Source organism: Mustela putorius, unplaced genomic scaffold (genome assembly GCF_011764305.1).
Source record: "Mustela putorius furo isolate JIRA1106 unplaced genomic scaffold, ASM1176430v1.1 tig00000196_pilon_pilon_pilon, whole genome shotgun sequence".
In the NCBI taxonomy this organism is placed as follows: Eukaryota; Metazoa; Chordata; class Mammalia; order Carnivora; family Mustelidae; genus Mustela; species Mustela putorius.
In genome coordinates, this window is record NW_025421310.1 from 14601767 (window position 1) to 14621382 (window position 19616).

A 19616-nucleotide genomic window follows, 5' to 3' on the forward strand; every position below is an offset into this window, starting at 1 on the left:
GTTCAAGAGTAATTTGTTATATAGCAGTAGGTAGTTAATACAAGTGCCACAGAACTTTTAATCAGGTCGACATTAACAATGTTCTGAAATAGTCCTTCAGTCACGCTAGCTTATTCTGCTCATGCGAACTGTCTTCGGGAGGAGCGTGAACAGTGGGACCCTTCTCTGTGAGCTTCTGTTTGTGAAGATTATTAAGGGAGAAGAAACCCTTCAGTCTGAGCTTCTGTGCAGTAAAAACAGACCTCAAGAAGATTCTTCACAGATGGGGCAGGGCACCTAGATGGATAGACAAAACACAAAATCCTGGAGTATCCTGATGTTTGCTTAAAGAGCTTTTAATAAGGGACAGGGGAGGGGTGCCTGAGCGGCTCAGTGGGTTAAGCCTCTGCCTTCGGCTCAGGTCGTGATCTCAGGGTCCTGGGATCGAGACCTGCATCGGGCTCTCTGCTCAGTGGGGAGCCTGCTTCCTCCTCTCTCTCTGCCTGCCTCTCTGCCTACTTGTGATCTCCGTCTGTCAAGTACATTAAAAAAATACTAAAAAAAAAGAAAAATAATAAGGGACACAGGAACAGAATATGTTGTGAGATTGTTCTGCATTCAGAGGAATACGGCTTACAGAGGACTGTCCAGTTGTCAGAGCTGTGCACTGAAGATGTGCAAATTTAAATTGTACCTCAGTAAAAAGAACTGTAAGGCAAATAAGTCATTTTATGCCCTGAAAATTCATGGGGCTGTGCGATTATAATTGGTGCAGTTTTCTGTACCTGAGATATATTTCAGTAAAAAGGCCAAAATTTAAAAAATAAAAGTATAGATTTGTACATGGAGGCAAAGCAACTGGGAAACTACCTAATCAGTAGCAAATAGACAGGGCGCCTCGGGGGCTCAGTCGGTGAAGCGTCTGCCTTCGGCTCAGGTCATGAGATCCCGGAGTCCTGGGATTGAGCCTCCCATCCGGCTCTCTGCTCAGCGGGAGCCTGCTTCTCCCTCTGCCTCAGCCTCTCTCTTTCTGTCTCTCATGAACAAATAAAAAAAATAAAATAAAATAAAAAAGCAGCAGCAAACAGACCATGGTAATCACTGGGATCCCACCCCCCAAGGTTAGGTTTATAGGTAAGAACAAGGCAGCAAGTTGGACGGAGCGAGCACCCAACATGCCTGACCACATTCGGCCTCACGCAGCAGCAGGATACATGGAAAGAAACAACTGAAGACCAGGGAGACCTTCCCCTCACTACTCACGACACCAGATTCGCAGAGGGATTTTTCTGGTTTTTTGTTTGTTTGATTTGGTTTGGGCTTTGCTGCTCATATCCAGCAGGAATGACTACTGCTGTCCTCTTGGGCCGGGTGTACCTGAGGGATACACAGATTAAAGACAAATGGAGGAAGGAGGGAGCGGAGAGAAGGGGAAGGAAGGGAGGAGAGAGGCGAGGCCAGAGCTGGAGGATGGAACTGTGCGGGGAGGGGCAGCGCTCACCCAGGGTGAAGCAGGGAGCCCAGGTCAGGACAAGCCCGCAGAAGGCCACCTCGCTACTGGCCAAACGGCCACCGTGAGGACAGCGGGTTGTACGAAGACAGGAGTCAGAGAAGACTAAACACGTGGAGCGACACGGCTGCCTGCCCGGTCCTCGCGCACATGCAGAACAGAGCGCCCCCTGGACGAGCTGCTGCAATGAGGCAGGGTGACGGATGCGGGGCGGGGCGGGGGCGGGCCATCGGGGAGGTGGTGAGGACCCCGAGCTGCCCGCCTCTTACCTGAACGCCCACCCCCCGGGGGTTTCTGCCTCCATCATCCAAAGTTTCTCTTCTCTCCCCAACGGTAATGTCGTATCTAATCTGAAGGGTTCACAGCCTAGGAAAAAGAAATGGCACGTGTGGGTGCCTGGGTGGCTCAGTGGGTTAAAGCCGCTGCCTTCGCTCAGGTCATGATCTCAGGGTCCTGGGATCGAGGAGCCTGCTTCCCTCTCTCTCTCTGCCTGCCTCTCTGTCTACTTGTGATCTCTGTCTGTCAAATAAACAAATAAAATCTTTTAAAAAAAAAATGGCACGTGTACAGTGTGCATAAATTGAAGGCAAAAATGCTAATTCCAGAATTACAATCTTTATGCTCTTTACGTAGTATTTTCCCAAATTCTGACCGTGACTTGCTGTAACAAACACCTTTTATGTTGTGATCCAGGATACAAGCACACAGATGTGCTGACCTCACTCCAACCACAACCTACTCCTGCCACATTTCCTTTCCTGCTTTTGCTCACAATTTCTGTTGCACAGTATGTAGCTCCTGACAAGGAGCTATGCCATTTCTGACCTGTCTCATTCAACACAATAATGACGTAAGTCACCACCTGATTCTAAACCTCACAAGATGTCACAACTGTAATCTGATAAAAAACAGACAAGGTACAGAGAAGGTGTCCCACCAGAGTGAGGAACCTGCGACCCCCAAGTTTGGGGAAGCACTGTAAGAGTCCCCAAGTCGTAAGCATTTGAAACCAAGACATTCCAGGGGCTGACATGGAGTCAGAGAGAGCCCTTGTGCTCACCCACGGAGAGCAGGTTCCTGAAGTTTTCCAGCATCACATCCTGGTACAGCTTCCTCTCGACAGGATCCAGCAGGCCAAGCTCCTCTCTGGTGAAGACCACCGCCACGTCCTTGAATGTCACCGCCTCCTACAACACCAAGCACATGCAACTTCATCTCATAACCAATGGCCAGTGGGGACAAGGCACACTAAGAAGGTGGGAGGATGGGTGAGACGCTGTTCTGGATTCTGAGGGCCTTGGCGCTACCTAAGTGGCTTCCTCTTCTCCACCCCACATGTCATTTCCATGACTTTGCCACAGTCACATCAAACATATGACTAAAAAATTAAAAACTAATTTAAAATTTAAAATAATTAAAAATTTCAAATTAAAGTTAACATTTTAAAGTTTAATTGCAATTTGAACAGAAAGGAGGGGTGGGGGAGGATGGATAACCAGGTGCCCTGGGCATTACGGAGGGCGTGCGCTTCGATGAGCGCCGGCTGTTCTACGTGACTAATGAATCACTGAACACTACGGCAAAAACTAATGATGTACTATATATTGGGCTGAACATGATTTTTTAAAAAAGAACACAACCAATTACAAATAATCCCTGTATATTTAACGCAGGAACATTTGCGAGTATTCCTACAGTCAGTGCCCTAGAACAGTAACTCTGGAATCATGGGGTATATACAGTTTATAATTTGATAGGTCCTACCAAACCGTCCCAGAGATGTTAAGTCAATTTAGTCCCAGCAGTCCCAACAAATAATTTTTGTCTTTCCTTTCTGATTCACACAATCACTACGTCAGGGGACAATCACTTCATTACACTCTGACAAACCAACAGGTCACCCTTCTTGGGGAGCGAGACAATGGACCCTCTGCAGTCTGAAGGCCACGCCACCTACCCATGACAGCATTCAAAGTGTCCCAGTGTTCAGTGTTTCTTGCTATACCGTGTAAGTCCCCAAGCCCTGGCCCTCACAAGCTGTAAGATCTTCAGACAAATCCTTAATCTATTTCCTCATCTGTGTGAGGTGTCCATGCTGGAAGATGGCGAGTTATGTAACTGGATATATATATAATGTTTTCATAACTGTGCTGCCCAATTCAGTAGCCATGTGACTCACATGTGACTAGGTAAATTTAAACTTTAAATTACATAAAATTAGAACTTCACTCCCTCGGTTCCACTAGCCACGTTTTAAGTGGTCAAGAGCCACATGTGGCTAATGACCACCGTATCGGACAGCACAATCTAGATGATTTCCATCGTCGCAGATGTCCACCAGACAGATGTATAGAACACATACATCTGCCACAGAGTAGGTCCTCAAAGGATGCTCATTTTTATTAATGTAATTATAATTGATATGGTAAGTGTATGAGTACAGTTCCACATTGATTTAGTCACCCCTGCTTTCTTTTGATTAATGTTTGCATGGTGTATCTTTTTCCACCCTTTTACTTTTCAACCTGCTGATACCATTATATTTGAAGTGAGTTTTTTTCAACTTGAACATCTGATTAGTTTTATAAAGTGTTTCATGAATAAGGTAGCATCCCATAGAAGGGATAATAGAAGGGATGCCCCTGTGGTGAGTTTCTTTTGGACTGCATAGTTTGGTCATATTTTTTATTTTTTTATTTTACTTTTTTAAAAGATTTTACTTTTATTTATTTGTCAGAGAGAGAGAAAGAACACAAGCAGGCAAAGAGACAGGCAGAGGGAGAAGCAGGCTCCCCACCAAGCAAGGAACCCAATGTGGGACTCGACCCCAGGATCATGACCTGAGCTGAAGGCAGAAGCTTAACTGACTGAGCCACCCAGGTGCTCTGGGTAATATTTGTTTTTAATTTTTATTTATTTCCAGTATAAATGGCAACAATACATTAGTTTCCTTCATTTGATAATGTCTTGATTCTCCCTTCTTTCTCAAAGGCTATCCTTACTGGACACAGAATTCTGAGTTGACAGATTTTCTCATTCAGCACCTTAAAAATAATGTGTCAGGGTGCTTGGGTGGCTCAGTGGTTTAAAGCCTCTACCTTCGGCTCAGGTCATGATCACAGGGTCCTGGGATCGAGTCCTGCATCGGGCTCTCCCCTCTGCCTACTTGTGATCTCTGTCTGTCAAATAAAAAAAAAAAAATCAAAAAAATAGTGACATTTTCTTGGGGCCACCATGGTTTCTGATGAGAAATCCACAGTCTTTGAATGTTTTTTCCCTTATAGCTAAGGTGTCGTATCTCTTTCCCTTAAAATTTTTTTTCTTTGTTGTTAGTTTTCAGAAGTTTAACTAGAATATGTCTTGGTGTACTTCCTTTTTTCTTTTTAGCTATTATTATTGCATTTACTGTTGCTACTACTGGTAGTAAAGACAACAGAGTACTGAAAAGGGGGGAAGACCCCAGAATAGTTTGTGTGTTTATCTTCCTCATTATCAAACCTTAAAGAAACATCTAGTTTAAATAAGAAGTCTGTAATTGCTTATTTTTTAATTTAATTTTTTCATGTTCCAAGATTCATTGTTTACGCACCACACCCAGTGCTCCATGCAATACGTGCCCTCCTTAATATGATAGCTGCTCTAAAATCTTTATCCAATGGATGAATCTAGAAGACATTATGCTAAGTGAGTAAGAAGCCAGTCATAAAAAGGATTGTGTATATGATTCTATCTATACGAGGTATCTAGAATAGTCAAATACATAGAGACGTGAAGACATCTTCAAACTGGTGGTTTCCAGAGGCTGGGGTGGGGAGGTAGTGATAGGAATTACTGTTTAATGGGTACAGAGTTTCAGTTTGAAGATGAGAAAGTTCTGGAGATGTGTGGCGGTAATGCTTGCATGACACTGTGAATGTACTTAATGTCATTGAGCAGTACACTTAAAACCACTTAAAATAATATATGTTATGTATATTTTACCACAATAAGGAAGTCTTTGTCAGATAACGGACATTTTATATCATTTATTACTGAGAACTACAATCAGCAAGCATCATCTTACTGTGTCTGTTGATCATCCTTCAAACCAGCTGAGATTTCACGGTTCTTATAAACCAAGTGATTTTCCACTGGAACTTGAACCTTTTGAGTTATTATGTAATCGGACTCGTGATTTCATTAAAATCTTCTGTTTGACTAGGCCTCCTCTGACACATCTTTCAAAGGGGAAGGGAGATAGAGCTTTGTTACTGCCAGCTCGGGGACGTAAGCCCAGATTCTCCACTTGGCCTCTGTTGACATCTGGTGGAGTGAGAAGGTTCTGGGCTCAGACTTCTGGCCCTTTACTAGGTCTATGGAGAGAATATTACATCCTGGCTAAAAGGGACGCAGGTGGGTTGCTACTGTTCCCCACTGGCTTCTTCTTCTTCTTTTTTTAGTTTTTAATTAATTTTATTTATAAAATTATATAACTACACTTTTAAAAAAATTCTTTTTTTAGTGTTCCAAAATTCATTGTTTAAGCACCACACCCAGGGCTTCCCATTGGCTTCTACTGACATGAGGGATGGTGGGGGTTTGCCTCAACTCCACTGGGTAGTAGTCAAAGCCCTGAACTTCCACTAGGCTTGCCCTGACACCACCCATGCTGGGAAAAGGAGAGGCAGCTCATTGCCGATAGGTGAGTGTGGAAGTCCAGGCTCCCACATTGTCTCCGCTGACGCCGGTGGCAGGTGGATGCTCACTCATTACTCCCTGACAGGTGGGTTGGGGTGGATCATTACAGCCTGGAAAGGCAGGAAGTCTAGGCTCCTTGTTATAGCCTGGTAGGGGTGGGTGTGGGGCTCCAGGTTTATGTGTGTGTGTGTGTGTGTGTGTGTGTGTGTGTCTGGTTGAAAAAGAGCAGTTACTATCTAAAAGTTTTCTATCTTGCTAAGCTGCCGTTTCCTTACCCTCTGGCCAGAGAAGGCTTTCTTGGGCTTTTTGGTCTGAACTCATTGGTATTTCCATGTTGCCATCTTCTCCAGCAAGAAGTCTGGGGTACATGAGGCAAAAAGAAAGGCCAAGTATCTCACTACCACGTCACTCCTCAAGTTAGCTCCCTAGCCAGTCGGCCTTCTCTCCACCTTTCGTGTTTGCTTTACATGTAACATCCAGGATTTTTAGCTGTACTTAGTGGGAAGAATAACATGTCCTCCATCTTCCCAGAAGGGGCAGTTTCCAGAATTGTTTTTTAAGAACTGAGCTTTTATGCAGGGAAACTATTGCAGCAGTGTTCTCCAAAACATTTTTTAAAAATCTTAAACTCCTGGGGTGCCTAACTGGCTCAGTCAGGTAAGCATCAGACTCTTGATTTCAGCTTAGGTCATGACCTTAGGGAGACTAAGTCCTGCCTCCGGCTTCCCGCTCAGCAGGGAATCTGCTTGAGAATCTCTCCCTCACCCCCTCCCTGCCCCAGTCTTGATCTCTCAAATAAAGAAATCTTTCTAAAAAATCTTAAACTTAAATGTCTAGGATTAGGGAATATTTTAAATTTAAGGTTTTATTTATTTACCAGACAGAGAAAACACACTCGTGCACACATGCACAGAGGGAGAGGGAGAAGCAGACTCCTGCTCCAATTCGGGGCTCAATGCCAGGACCCTGGGATCAAATGCCCAACCAACTAAGCCACCCAGGTGCCATGGGAATTTTGGGGGGGTTTAAGGAACATCAGTTCGTTTAAATATCATGCAGTTGTCAAAAATGAAGGTGAGAGAAACCTCTGTTTCTGGCTATAACAGAATAACTGGTACTAAACAGGTCCTCTGGGGCGACTGGGAGGCTCAGTCGGTTGAGCTTCTGCCTTTGGCTCAGGTCATGATCTCAGGGTCCTGGGATCAAGCCCCACCTCAGGTTCCCTGCTCAGCAGGGAACTCCTGCTTCTTCCTCTGCCTTTGACTGCCACTACCCGCTTCTTGTGTGCTTTCTCTCTCTCTCTGTCAAGTGAATAAATAAAATCTTTTTTTTTAAAGTCCTCCAAAAAAAAATAAAATAAAAAATTTTAAAAGTCCTCCTATTATAAATAGTAAAATAGAAAAAGAGTATGAAAACAAACTGCTTTCAGACACTGAAAGCACAATACTTCAATCTCTGAAATGAAGGGGAAAAAATGAGGCGAGCCCTCTGATTACCCTAGATGTTTGCCCATCGATGACTTCTGAACTGCAAGCACAGGAAGGGAGAACCCAATCAGAGCCTTGCTGAATTGAAGAGACAGAAAAATCAGAATGGGGAGACCGGAGAGGTAGAAAATGCAGAGCAAAGTTCCAGAAAGGAGGGGATTATGCACAAGAAAAGCACTGGATCTCTGCACAGGAATCCTTTTGAGTCTATTGCTAAAAACCAGACTGTGCCATTAGGACTCCACAGGCCAGGCAAAAAGTACCTGGGGAGCAACAGGCTGAATGGTTCCCAGAGCTGAGTAGGACTTAGAAATGTTTGAATTCCAAACAGCCAAATGGAAAGCCCTCACTCACCATTAGGAACATTTGACAGCAACTGAAGGGCTGCCCTACAGTAGAAGGGTAAACTCTCTCTAGAACAGAGTTTCTCAAAAGTTGACATTTTGTACCAGGCAGTTCTGTGTTTCTGGGAGCTGTCCTGTGCACTGTAGGGCATTTAAGAGCATCCCTGGCTTCTGCCCAGTAGCTGTCCGTGGTACTGACCCTCTAGTCCCGACAGTCCAAAATGTCCAGACATGCCAGATGTTCCGTGGTGCGGCAAAATCATTCCTGAGAGCCACTGCTCTGGAATAAAGGTTACTCTAGACCCACCCAACCAAGCTTATAAAAAAAAAAAAAAAAGGGTTTCAAAGACTTTAACTGAACCAAAGAAACAATGACTTCAGATTATTAAAAAAAATGCACTTACAAAGTTGATGCTCATTCATAACAAAAACTCTGAGTAAAGTAGGACTAGAGGGAACTTCCTCACCCCCAATGATGGACATCTACAAAAGCCCACCAGACAGTGGAAGACTGAATGCTTTCTCCCTAAGATTCAGAACAAGGAGGGGTGCCTGGGTGGCTCAGTTGGTTAAGCAACTGCCTTCCGTTCAGGTCATGATCCCAGGGTCTTGGGATCAAGCCCCATGTCAGAAGCCTGCTCCTCCCTCTTCCTCTGCCTGATACTCCACCTGTTCGTGCTTTCTCTCTGTGTGTCAAATAGATAATAAAATAAAATAAAAAAACAAGGAAAGGAGGGTGCCTGGTTGATTAGTCGGTTAGGCATCTGCCTTTAGCTCAGGTCATGATCCCAGGGTCCCGGATAGAGCCCTGGGTCGGGCTCCCTGCTCAGTGGGGTGACTGCTTCTCTCTCTCTCTCTGTGCCCCCCTCCTCATGCTCACTCTCTTGCTTGCTCTCTCTCTAATAAATACAATCTTTTTTTAAAAAAGACTTTAACTGAACCAATCTTTTTAAAAAAGATTGTATTTATTTATTTGAGAGAGAGACAGTGAGAGAGAGCATGAGAGGGGAGAAGGTCAGAGGGAGAAGCAGACTCCCCATGGAGCTGGGAGCCTGATGTAGAACTCAATCCCGGGACTCTAGAATCATGACCTGAGCAGAAGGCAGCTGCTTAACCAACTGAAAACCCAACCCAGGTGCCCAATAAATACAATCTCAAAAAAAAAAAACAAAAAACAGAAAAGAACAAGGAAAGGATATATATCAAAACTGTTCTAGAAGTTTTAGCCAGTGCAATAAGAGAAGAAAAGGAAGTCTATACAATGGAGACAGGAATGGAAAAAATACAACTCTTTATTTACTGATGACTGTACAGAAAATCCTGACAGCTTAGAAAAATGTTTCTAGATTTAATATGCAAATTTAGCAAAGTCAAGATACAAAAGTCTATTGTATTTCTATATTCTAGCAACAAACAAGTAGAAATTGAATTTCAAAAACAACAGCATTCGGAATAGTATCCCCAAAACATAAATTACTTAGGGATAAATTAAACAGGATACATGTAAGAAACCCACATGTTGAAAGCTATAAAACATGACTGAGGGAAAGAACTAAGACCCCCCAAAATGAAAGAAGATATAAATGAAGGACCTAAATGCCCATGGGTCTGAAGGACATGTATTTAGAATATTAAAAGAACTATTAAAATTCACTACAAAGATAAACAACTTAGTTTAAAAGTAAGCAAAAGAACTGAACAAACCTTTCAAAAAGAAGATATGCAGATGACCAAAAAGCAGAAAAAAGACATTTAACATCTCAGGCATCAGGAAAATATATGCAAATGAAAGCCGCAATGATGTATCACAACACAACTGTCATAGGATAACTAAAATTTAAGACTGAAAATATCAAATGTTAGAAAAAAATGTGGAGCCAACTGGAACACGAACACATTGCTGGAAGGAATAGAAAACAGGCAACCACAACAGAAAATGATTTGACAATTTCTTAAGAAGTTAAGCATATGACCCAGAGATTAGATTCTCCTCCTAGTATCAGTGAGACAGAGAAAGGCTATGTTCATTCAAACATCTAGTACACAAATACAGAAGGAACAATCCGATGTCCCAAAACAAGACGCCACCTAAACGTCCATCAGCGGGTGAATGGATAACCAAATCCGGTAAACTCACACAGTGAAATACTATGCAGCAATAAAAGGACTGTTGATTTGTGTCTAAAAACATGATGAGGAACAAACGGAGCCAGACACAAAATGAGGACAAACTGTACACCTTCATTTACGCGGCGTGGGGGGAACGTCATCAAGAAGACAGGACTGCCAAGCGACCTGTGAGCTGGACCCTGGCACTCGGGGACTCCTCACCTCCTCCCTGTCCTTGGGATATGGGTTCTGCTTATCTTTTCTGCTCTCAGAGGAGATGTGGTGTTGAAAACAGTATACACGACTGAGGACAGTCAGGGCGTCTTTACAAACTTGCAAGACTTGAAGGGCAGCCGAGGGGATCCATTCATCCTGTTGCGGCCCAAGACAGGCCTCACAGGTAAGTTCCCTTTGCTTAGTGAAATTGCCACCTACCAACCTGGAGTGGCCGGCCCTTTCTTCCATCTCTCCCTGCCTCCCACATATGGGGGCCCATTTCAGATTATACCTGGGAAGTTCCCGAGAGGACCAGCATATGAAACTCAAGAAACTTAAGATGAATCTGATCTGTCATGACATAAAGTAGATCAGCTGTTGCCTACAGCCAGGTGTGTGGCACTGGGATTAACTCGGAAGGGACGTGAGGGAACCTGAGCTTTTAGAGGTGACAGAAATGGTTTACATCTAGATTGTGGTGGTGTTCATGTAGGTGTGTGTATTTGTCAAAACTGATCAAATATTTTATGATATGTAAATCATAGGCAAGCTATAACTCAAAAAATGATTTTTTAAAAAGATTCTGTTTTTATTTATTCGAAACAGAGAGAGCATGCACACACTTGCACACAGGTAGGGGGAGGGGCAGGCAGAGGGAGGGGGAGAAGCAGGCTTCCCACTGAGCTAGGAGCCCGAATGGGGACTCGATCCCAGCATCCTGAGCCCAGCGTGACCTGAGCTGAAGGAAGATGCTTAACCGACTGAGCCATGTGGGTGCTCCTAGGAGCCCTTTTAAGATGAGCACACAAAAGAACGCTGAATCACAAAAAACTGAAGTGATATCCAAGTGAAGAGACAGAACTGGAAACCATACATATAATGCAAGTACAATTATGTAAATAGAGCCCGGGGAAAACAGCCGACATACGCAGTGTAGTAATGTGGGCTTTTTCTTTTTTTTCCATTTTCTGAGATCTATAAATTTCTGAGCTGTTATTTGTGAAATGGAGACGATGCTAAAATAAAACCAAAGCTAAAACCAACACAAAAGCTAAGGACAGAAACAAAAAAAGAACCAATCAAAGATTAAGTAACTGGCACACAGCAAACACCGTTTTCCTCTTTGATCCTTCCCACAGGAGAGAAAAGAGATGCATCTCATCTTGGAGGAAAAGGTGTGTAATTTCGATTAAAATCAAAACTCAACTCACCTGAAACTTGGTCATTTTCTCATGCTGCTTCAGGGAGAGGGCAGAGTCCTGGGGAGGCCGAACTGGCAGCGAGAGGCCATGAGACGTAGGCTCTGCCCAGATGGCTGCTCTGTGTGAACTTTAAACAAACCTGTGCTTCAAATCTGTCAGCTGCAAAAGCAAGAGTGCTTCTGTCACAGTATTACTGGGAGGGTCAGCTTGTGGATAGAGGGGGAAACTCATAGCTGACTCCCCCGTGGCTGCAAAAAAAAAAAAAAAAAAAAAAAAAAAAAAAAAGCAGGTGATGTAATGCACCATAAATTTGTCCTTGCTAATGTCTTCTGCTGTCATTTCCAGTAAATGAGTCTTTTTTTTTTCCCAAAGATTTTATTTATTTATTTGACAGACAGAGATCATAAGTAGGCAGAGAGAGAGGAGGAAGCAGGCTCCCCGCTGAGCAGAGAGCCCAATGCAGGGCTCCATCCCAGGACCTTGAGATCATGACCTGAGCTGAAAGCAGAGGCTTAACCCACTGAGCCACCCAGGCGCCCCAGCCAGTAAATGAGTTTTTATAAGACATCCAGATTTCAGAGCCTGTACTGTTCATTCTTCCTTTCTATGTATCCACCTATCTATTATTTAAGTAAACTCTGCCCCCATCATGGGGCTCAAACTCAGGACCCTGAAATGAAGAGTCCCACGATGCCCTGACTGAGCCAGCCAGGCGCCCCTTACAATTCTTAGTCCTAAGGAATTCACCTTACCTCTGAAAAGCCCATAATTCTAATTGGGTATATTACTCAATAATCTGTTGTCTTGAAATGATGTTTAATTGACATCAGTATCTGGTTTTGTAAAAGCTGTGAACATGTGAGTTTTCCTCACGCTGCTGCAAGAGGCCCAGTGGTGACTGCCCCTCTCCTATGCTCATGGTGGTCAAGGGAAACTAACTAAAATGATGGCTTCTAGATGTTCTCATTCGAAACAAAAACCTGACAGTCTCTCACTTAAATGAATAATACTTCCAGATCCCAATTTAACGGCGTCGCTCTGGGGAATATGTGAGCAAGTCTAGCAAAGCTGCCCAAGCAAATCCAGAGACAGAAAGTGAATTAGTGGTTGCCAGGGCTCGTAGAGCAGGGGTGAGGGGTGAAGCTAAGGAGTGTGGGGTTTCTTTTTGGGGTGATGAAAACGTCCTGGAACTAGATTAGTGGTAGTGGTTATACAACCTTGTGAATACACTAAAACCAGGGAATTGTATACTCTAAAGGGTAAGTGGTATGATATGTGAATTACACCTAAAATTTAAAAAAAATTTACTAGCTATGGGATAAGATTAAAAAAGAAGTTAATAAATTTTTAAACTAGAGTATGTAGCCATATTGAATTCATATTAATAATTCAAAATACAACCTTGGCTCTGTGCCTGGCATGTTGTATAAACTCTAAATGATGAGATGAGGGTTACTGCTCCCATTTAATGGATAAGGAAGCTGAGGATTCACAAGATTAAGTTACTATGAAGGTCACAGAGCTTGGTGAGAGATGACAATGGGCCTGAGTCCAACTCTGACTCCAGAGCTCGTGTTTTTATCTGGTCTCCGGGTTCCTAACCACAAACATGAAGAGGACGTAGAAAGGATGAGAGAGAGGGGAGCCCGAGGGCACAGATCTGCTGGAAGTGATCTGCTGGGAGATACTGGAGCCAGTCCATCAGGATTCTACCATGGACTCTTCTGACTTCCTAGCTCTTCGTGCCCTATTTCCACATCTGTAAGATAGGATCATAACAGTATCCAGCACCTAGTGTTGTAGGAGGTTTCTGTGAACACAATACATACAAATATGCATCCAATAGGCAACAGCCACTCATGTTCATGGCTCCTCCTACTTCAGACAGAAGTATTCTAATAAAGAGAGCAACGTATCCACTTCTCTCAAAGCCTGGAAGAAATCTCAGTTCGTGACACCAATTCCCTCATCCCGGGCCCTCTTTCTGCTTCCCCTTCTGCTCTGCTCAGTTACAGTTTTGCAAGGAGACCTGACATTTCACAGAGTTTAGTGGGCTAAAGGGCATGAGGTCTGGGGTCCCTGGCTCAGCTCTCCACTTCTGGACTCCAAGAAGCCTTCCATCACCTGAGGGCCACCAGGGTGATAATTAGTGGTTAATCATCTGTTTTGCCTATGATAAACCTTTTTCTCCCCAGCACCTAGGATATACTGAGGACTCAAAACACAGGAATCAAAAGATGACTGAGAAGACACTCCACGGGGCAACGTTTGGACTCCCTAATCTCCTTCCCTCAGAACTGTAAGATTCTGAGGGTGTTCTTAATTGGGGGAAAGAGAGATGAACTCTATCTTCCAATGGCTCCATTTCTTCCTCTGGGTTTCCCTTTTTTATTTGCTTGGTTCAAGCAACATCACAGTCATCCTTAAAAGTCAAATAATCATAAAAGGGTCAGTCATGGGCTCTGGATAAAGCAAACCCTATTTAGGTATTTATTTAATGTTTAAAGTTAACTTATTTAATTGTTTACATAGCACCATCAGTTCCTTACTCAAATGTTATTCCACGGACATCTTTATGTAACTGAAGCCCCCCTCCCGACACTTCCCTTCTCCTTCCAGTCACGCCCCTTTGATACTCGGCATCAGCACTCTCTAACATATTAATGTGTCTTTTAGTTATTTATCTTGCTTATATCTATCCACCTTTTTAGAAGGTAAGCTGGTAGCTGAGAGCCTCATTACAACTCACCAAGCACGTTCATGCATACATTCAACGAGTACACACTGAGCATCTGCTATGTGCCAGGCACAATTCCATATAGTAAAGATACAGCAGGGAACAAAGTCCCTGCGCTCATGAAGCTGATACCATAGTTGAAAAGGTAGATAATTTACCAGCCAACAGATAAGCATAGGAGGCATCAGCTGGTAATGGATATTGTTAAAAACATGGCGGGGAGGTGCCATGTTAAGACCTGAGGGTTTTAGGGGCGCCTGGGTGGCTCAGTGGGTTAAGCCACTGCCTTCGGCTCAGGTCATGATCTCAGGGTCCTGGGATTGAGTCTCGCATCAGGCTCTCTGCTCAGCAGGGAGCCTGCTTCCCTTTCTCTCTCTCTGCCTGCCTCTCTACTTGTGATCTCTCTCTGTCAAATAAATAAATAAAATATTAAAAAAAAAAAAAAGACCTGAGGGTTTTAGTTCAGTGCCGTATTACTGGCTGAGTGATCTTCTGGAGACCACTTGTCTTCTTGTATCTCATCTGTAACGTGGGGATCATAACAGCATTCTTTTGAGGAATAAATAAGTTAATACAAAAAAAAAAAAACACTGGAAACTGCCTCATAAAAAGCTCCCAATAAATACTAGTTATTGTTTTCACCAACTCCGTTATGACACAGTGATAAACACAGAAATGATGCATTAGTCCTGCTCTGTTCCTAAGTAAGTTTGTTTTAGGATATGAAAGTATTATCAGTAAATGGCTGTCAACTTCTGAATGCTGAAAGGGCTGGGGCTTCTGTATATGGCCACAGAGTGAGATAAAGGACAAAAAAATCTCTATATGGATCCTTGTTACTATTTGGGGACTTAATCTGTTTTCAGGAAACCAAGAGCAAATTAAATTCCAAAGGCACAAACTAAATTTGTCACATTGTTTTCTTTCATGGCAACTCTTTTTAAAAAGATTTTATTTTAGAGAGAGGCAGAGAGAAAGAAAACACACATGAGGGGGATGGGAGACAGAGAAAGAGGGACAATCCCAAGCAGACCCACACCAAGCTCAGAGCCTGACGCAGGGCTCAATCTCACGACCCTGAGATCACGATCTGGGCTGAAATCAAGAACTGGATGCTTAACTGATGGAGCCACCGAGGCACCCCTCTTTAACTGCAACTCTTATGGGGCCCCTGGCTTTCTCAATAACCACGATTTTCCTAATCACCACGTAAAAACTTCGGGATCGTTTATGTCCTCTCTCCCTTGACCTCCACATATTTATGATAATCTAGTATATATCCTCTTGCCTCAATGTCTGGATTTTTTTTTTTTTTGCATTAAAATATTCAAGCAAGGGCGCCTGGGTGGCTCAGTGGGTTAAGCCGCTGCCTTCGGCTCGGGTCATGATCTCAGGGTCCTGGGATGGAGTCCCATATAGGGCTCTCTGCTCAGCAGGGAGCCTGCTTCCCTCTCTCTCTCTGCCTGCCTCTCTGTCTACTTGTGATCTCTGTCTGTCAAATAAATAAATAAAATCTTTAAAAAATATATTCAAGCAAAAAAAAAAAATGGGAGAGAGGATTATATAGCAAGATGCACAAAACTTAGAACAGCTGAAGGATGACCAAGGTTGATGGATGTGAGACTTCATTATAGTACACTGTCTGTGTCAGACAAAGGGGTAGGATCCAAGATCTGTAAAGAACTTCTCAAATTCAACACCCAAAAAACAAATAATCAAGTCAAAAAATGCACAGAAGACAGGAACAGACACTTCTCCAAGGAAGACAAACAGATGGCTAACACACGAAAAAAGTTCATCATCATTAGCCATCAGGGAGATTCAAATCAAAACCACACTGAGTTTGAGGAGTTCTTTATAGATCTTGGATACTAGCCCTTTGTCTGTAGTGTCATTTACAAATATCTTCTTCCATTCTGTGGGTTAGCTCTTTGTTCTGTTGACTCTTTCCTTTGCTGTGCAGAAGTTTTTGAGCTTGATGAAGTCCCAAAAGTTCATTTTCACTTCTGTTTCCTTTGCCTTTGGAGACCTGTCTTTTTTTTTTTTTTTAAGATCTTTTATTTATTTATTTGACGGGGGAAGATCACAAGTAGGCAGAGAGAGAGAGAGAGAAGCAGGATCCCCGCTGAATAAAGAGCCTGATGTGGGGCTTGATCCCAGGACCCCGAGATCATGACCTGAGCTGAAGGCAGCAGCACAACCCACTGAACCACCCAGGCGCCCCTGGAGACATGTCTTGAAAGAAGTTGCTGTGGCCGATGTTGAAGAAGTTATTGCCTATGTTCTCCTCTAGGATTCTGATGGATCCTTGCCTCACACTGAGGTCTTTTATCCATTTCATTATCTTTGTATATGGTGTAAGAGAACAGTCGAGTTTCATTCTTCTACACATAGCTGTCCAATTTTCCCAGCAGCATTTATTGAAGAGACTGAGTTGGGGGAGATTGGAACGGGTGACGAATCATGAGAGACTCTGGACTCTGACAAACAAACTGATTTTGGAGGGGAGGGAGGAGGGAGGTTGGGTGAGTCTGTGGTGGGTATTATGGAGGGCATGTATTGCATGGAGCACTGGGTATGGTGCATAAACAATGAATTCTGGAACACTAAAAAGAAATTTAAAAAAAAAACACACATTGAGATACCACTTTATACCAGTTAAAATGGCAAAAATCAACAAGGCAAGAAACAACAAATGTTGGAGACCCTGTGGAGAAAGGGGAATCCTCTTACACTGTTGGTGGGAATGCAAGTTGGTGTGGCCACTGTGGAAAACAGGTTCCTCACAAAATTAAAAATAAAGCTACCCTATGACCCAGCAATTACACTACTGGGTATTTTCCCCAAAGATACAGATGTAGTGAAAAGAAAAGCCATATGCACCCCAATACTCATAGCAGCAATGGCCACAATAGCCATTTGGAAGGAGCCGAGATACACTTCAGCAGACAAATGGATAAAGAAGAGCACCTGAGTGGCTCAGGCGGTTAAGCATCTGCCTTCCCCTCAGGTCATCTCAGGTTCCTGGGATCCAGCCCCTGATGGGGCTCCCTGCTCAGCTCCGAGTCTTCGCCCTCTCCGCCTGCCCTCCCCACCCCTCGAGCTTCCTCTCTCTCACACATAAATAAATACAAATTTTTTTTTTTAAAAAGGCACAGCGTGTTAAATTTCCTCAGGGTGGGACACTGTTACCAGTAGGCAGGGGAACACTCCCTCCTCTCGGCACACTCTGGGAACTCTGGGGCGGAGAAGGGAAAGGAGATACAACAATTTTTCCCCCTGTGGTCCAGAACAAATCACGGTAGACCATCGCAGGCGCCAACTGGGGTGAGACCAATCTTTCTTTTAAAAAAGGAAGGGTGCGGTCGCGGGGAGTCCTGAGGAATCCTAAACAGCCCTGCTTCCCGCAGGGCTCACTGTTTTCAGGGCCTGGCTCCTCGCCCAGAAAACGCAGATGGGTGACAACCGGCCACCGTTCTCGCGCCGGGACCGCTTCCAAGCATCTCCCATCTATTTAACTCTCGGAACCCTCGCTACACACCCCCGATGGAGGAACGATCCTTAATCCCACTCAACGAAGGAGAAACGGAGAAAGTAAACAAGTCTACGAACGTGTCGCTAGAAGGCTGCAGAGCGCGCAGAGGTGGGGAAGGCCAAGGAAACGGCGGTCGCGACGCCCGCCCCCCGCGGCCTCTAATCCCTGAGAGCGAAAGGCGGCGCCTGCGGGTCCCACGCCCGGGCGAGCTGGCCGGAGTCGCAGGGGCTCAGCGCTAACTCACGTCCCAGAAGGTTTCCAAGGACCCCGGCTCCGCACTCTCACAGCGCAAATGCGTGGACCCGTCGCAGCTCGGGGACCACCCTTCCCAGAAGCCCCAGCGGAACGAGGTTCAGTGTGTTCTCTGGTGAGATTACCATTTTTGTTTCTTTTCCTTCTTTCCTTAAGAAAAAAATTTTTATAGGGCGCCTGGGTGGTACAGTGGGTTAAGCATCTGACTCGGTTTTTTTCCCAGGCCGTGACCTCAGGGTCTGGAGATCAAGCCCAGCTCAGGTTCTACACTCAGTGCAGAGTCCACTTGGGACTATCTCTCCCTCTCCCTTTGCAACTCCTCTCCCCACCTGTGTGCACTCTCTCTCTCTAAAATAAATAAACAAAATTTTTTTAAAGGGCCAGAAAATAAATATTTTAGGGTTTGCAGTCCATATACATTATCTGTAGCATATTCTTTGCTTTCTCCTTACAATTTTTTTTCCTCCCTAAAATTCTTTACAAGTGTGCAATTCCAGCTCTCATACAAAAATAAGATAAAGGCTGTACTTGGCCAACAACTGTTCCCTGGCTTAGAATTTTATAACAACACATACAGTAATAATTTTATCTATTGAAGATAAGAGTTAATACTGTATAGCTCTTACTATATGCCAAGCATCAAGTTTCCACCCTCACAACAGAAGAGATATTATCCACACTGAACACACAAGCAAATTGAAGAATAGAGAGATTACGCATCTTTTTTGCAGTTACTCAACTGGCAAATGGCTGAACCAAAGTCTAGCTCCGGAGTCTGCTTTTTAATTACAATAAACTGTTTTGTAAACAATATTCCAGTTTGGTCTTTTAAACTTTAGTTTCTCCTAAAATACTTTCAATTCTCTCAAGAAGCAGTGGAGCACTGTGGTCCTTGGTGGCCTGAGAATTGTCACACTCACTCTGAGTAGTATAGGGAAAATGGGAGGTGAACAGCCGATGACGTAATGCAGGGCTGGCCAATGGCCGGATGTGCTCCCCAACCAGTTCTTCACAAGGAACCATTCCTTCACATTAGCCACACTAGCATTAGCAAGGAATCACTATCCGGTGCGTTCTCACTGGGATATGCCCATCTGTGGATTTTTCTTTTACTTTTCTTCATGGTCCTATGAGGTTTTACTTGGTTTAAAGAGTCAATGCCCTGAGAAAGAGAAAAGTTATGGTGCAAACACTATGCCATTCAAATCACCTCTGGCACTAGTTACCCAATACCCCATTCTCTTTCCATGAATAGAACCCCTCAGTTGTAGTTGGGTGCATGTTTACACTCTCCAGTAAATATGTGGATGATACTGGAGCCAAATTTTTTTTAATTCTTGGATAACAAAGATGCAATTTCTAATTGGCAAAGGCTAGAAAGAACACTATGATGTTGAATTCAGAATTGGTGGTAGAGGGGCACCTAGGTGGCTCAGTCAGTTAAATGTCCAACTCTTGATTTTGGTTCAGGTCATGATCTCAGGGTTGTGAGATCAAGTTTGAGATTATTTCAAAACAGTAAGTTTAAAGAAATATAAAAATAAATGTGAAGCAAAATCTCATCATTT

At 43.8% G+C, this 19616-nt stretch overlaps 1 protein-coding gene across 1 annotated transcript in view; it reads right to left on the bottom strand.

Moving 5' to 3' along the window:
• LOC101673240 (zinc finger protein 235) overlaps nt 1-11557 on the bottom strand; it is a 29379-nt gene extending 17822 nt beyond the window's left edge. Inside the window, 4 exon segments of the mRNA XM_045077287.1 lie at nt 1530-1536; nt 1771-1855; nt 2550-2676; nt 11534-11557. Coding sequence (XP_044933222.1) covers nt 1530-1536; nt 1771-1855; nt 2550-2676; nt 11534-11548 — 234 coding nt within the window. The 5' untranslated portion in view covers nt 11549-11557.
• Nucleotides 11558-19616: the final 8059 nt, after the last annotated feature.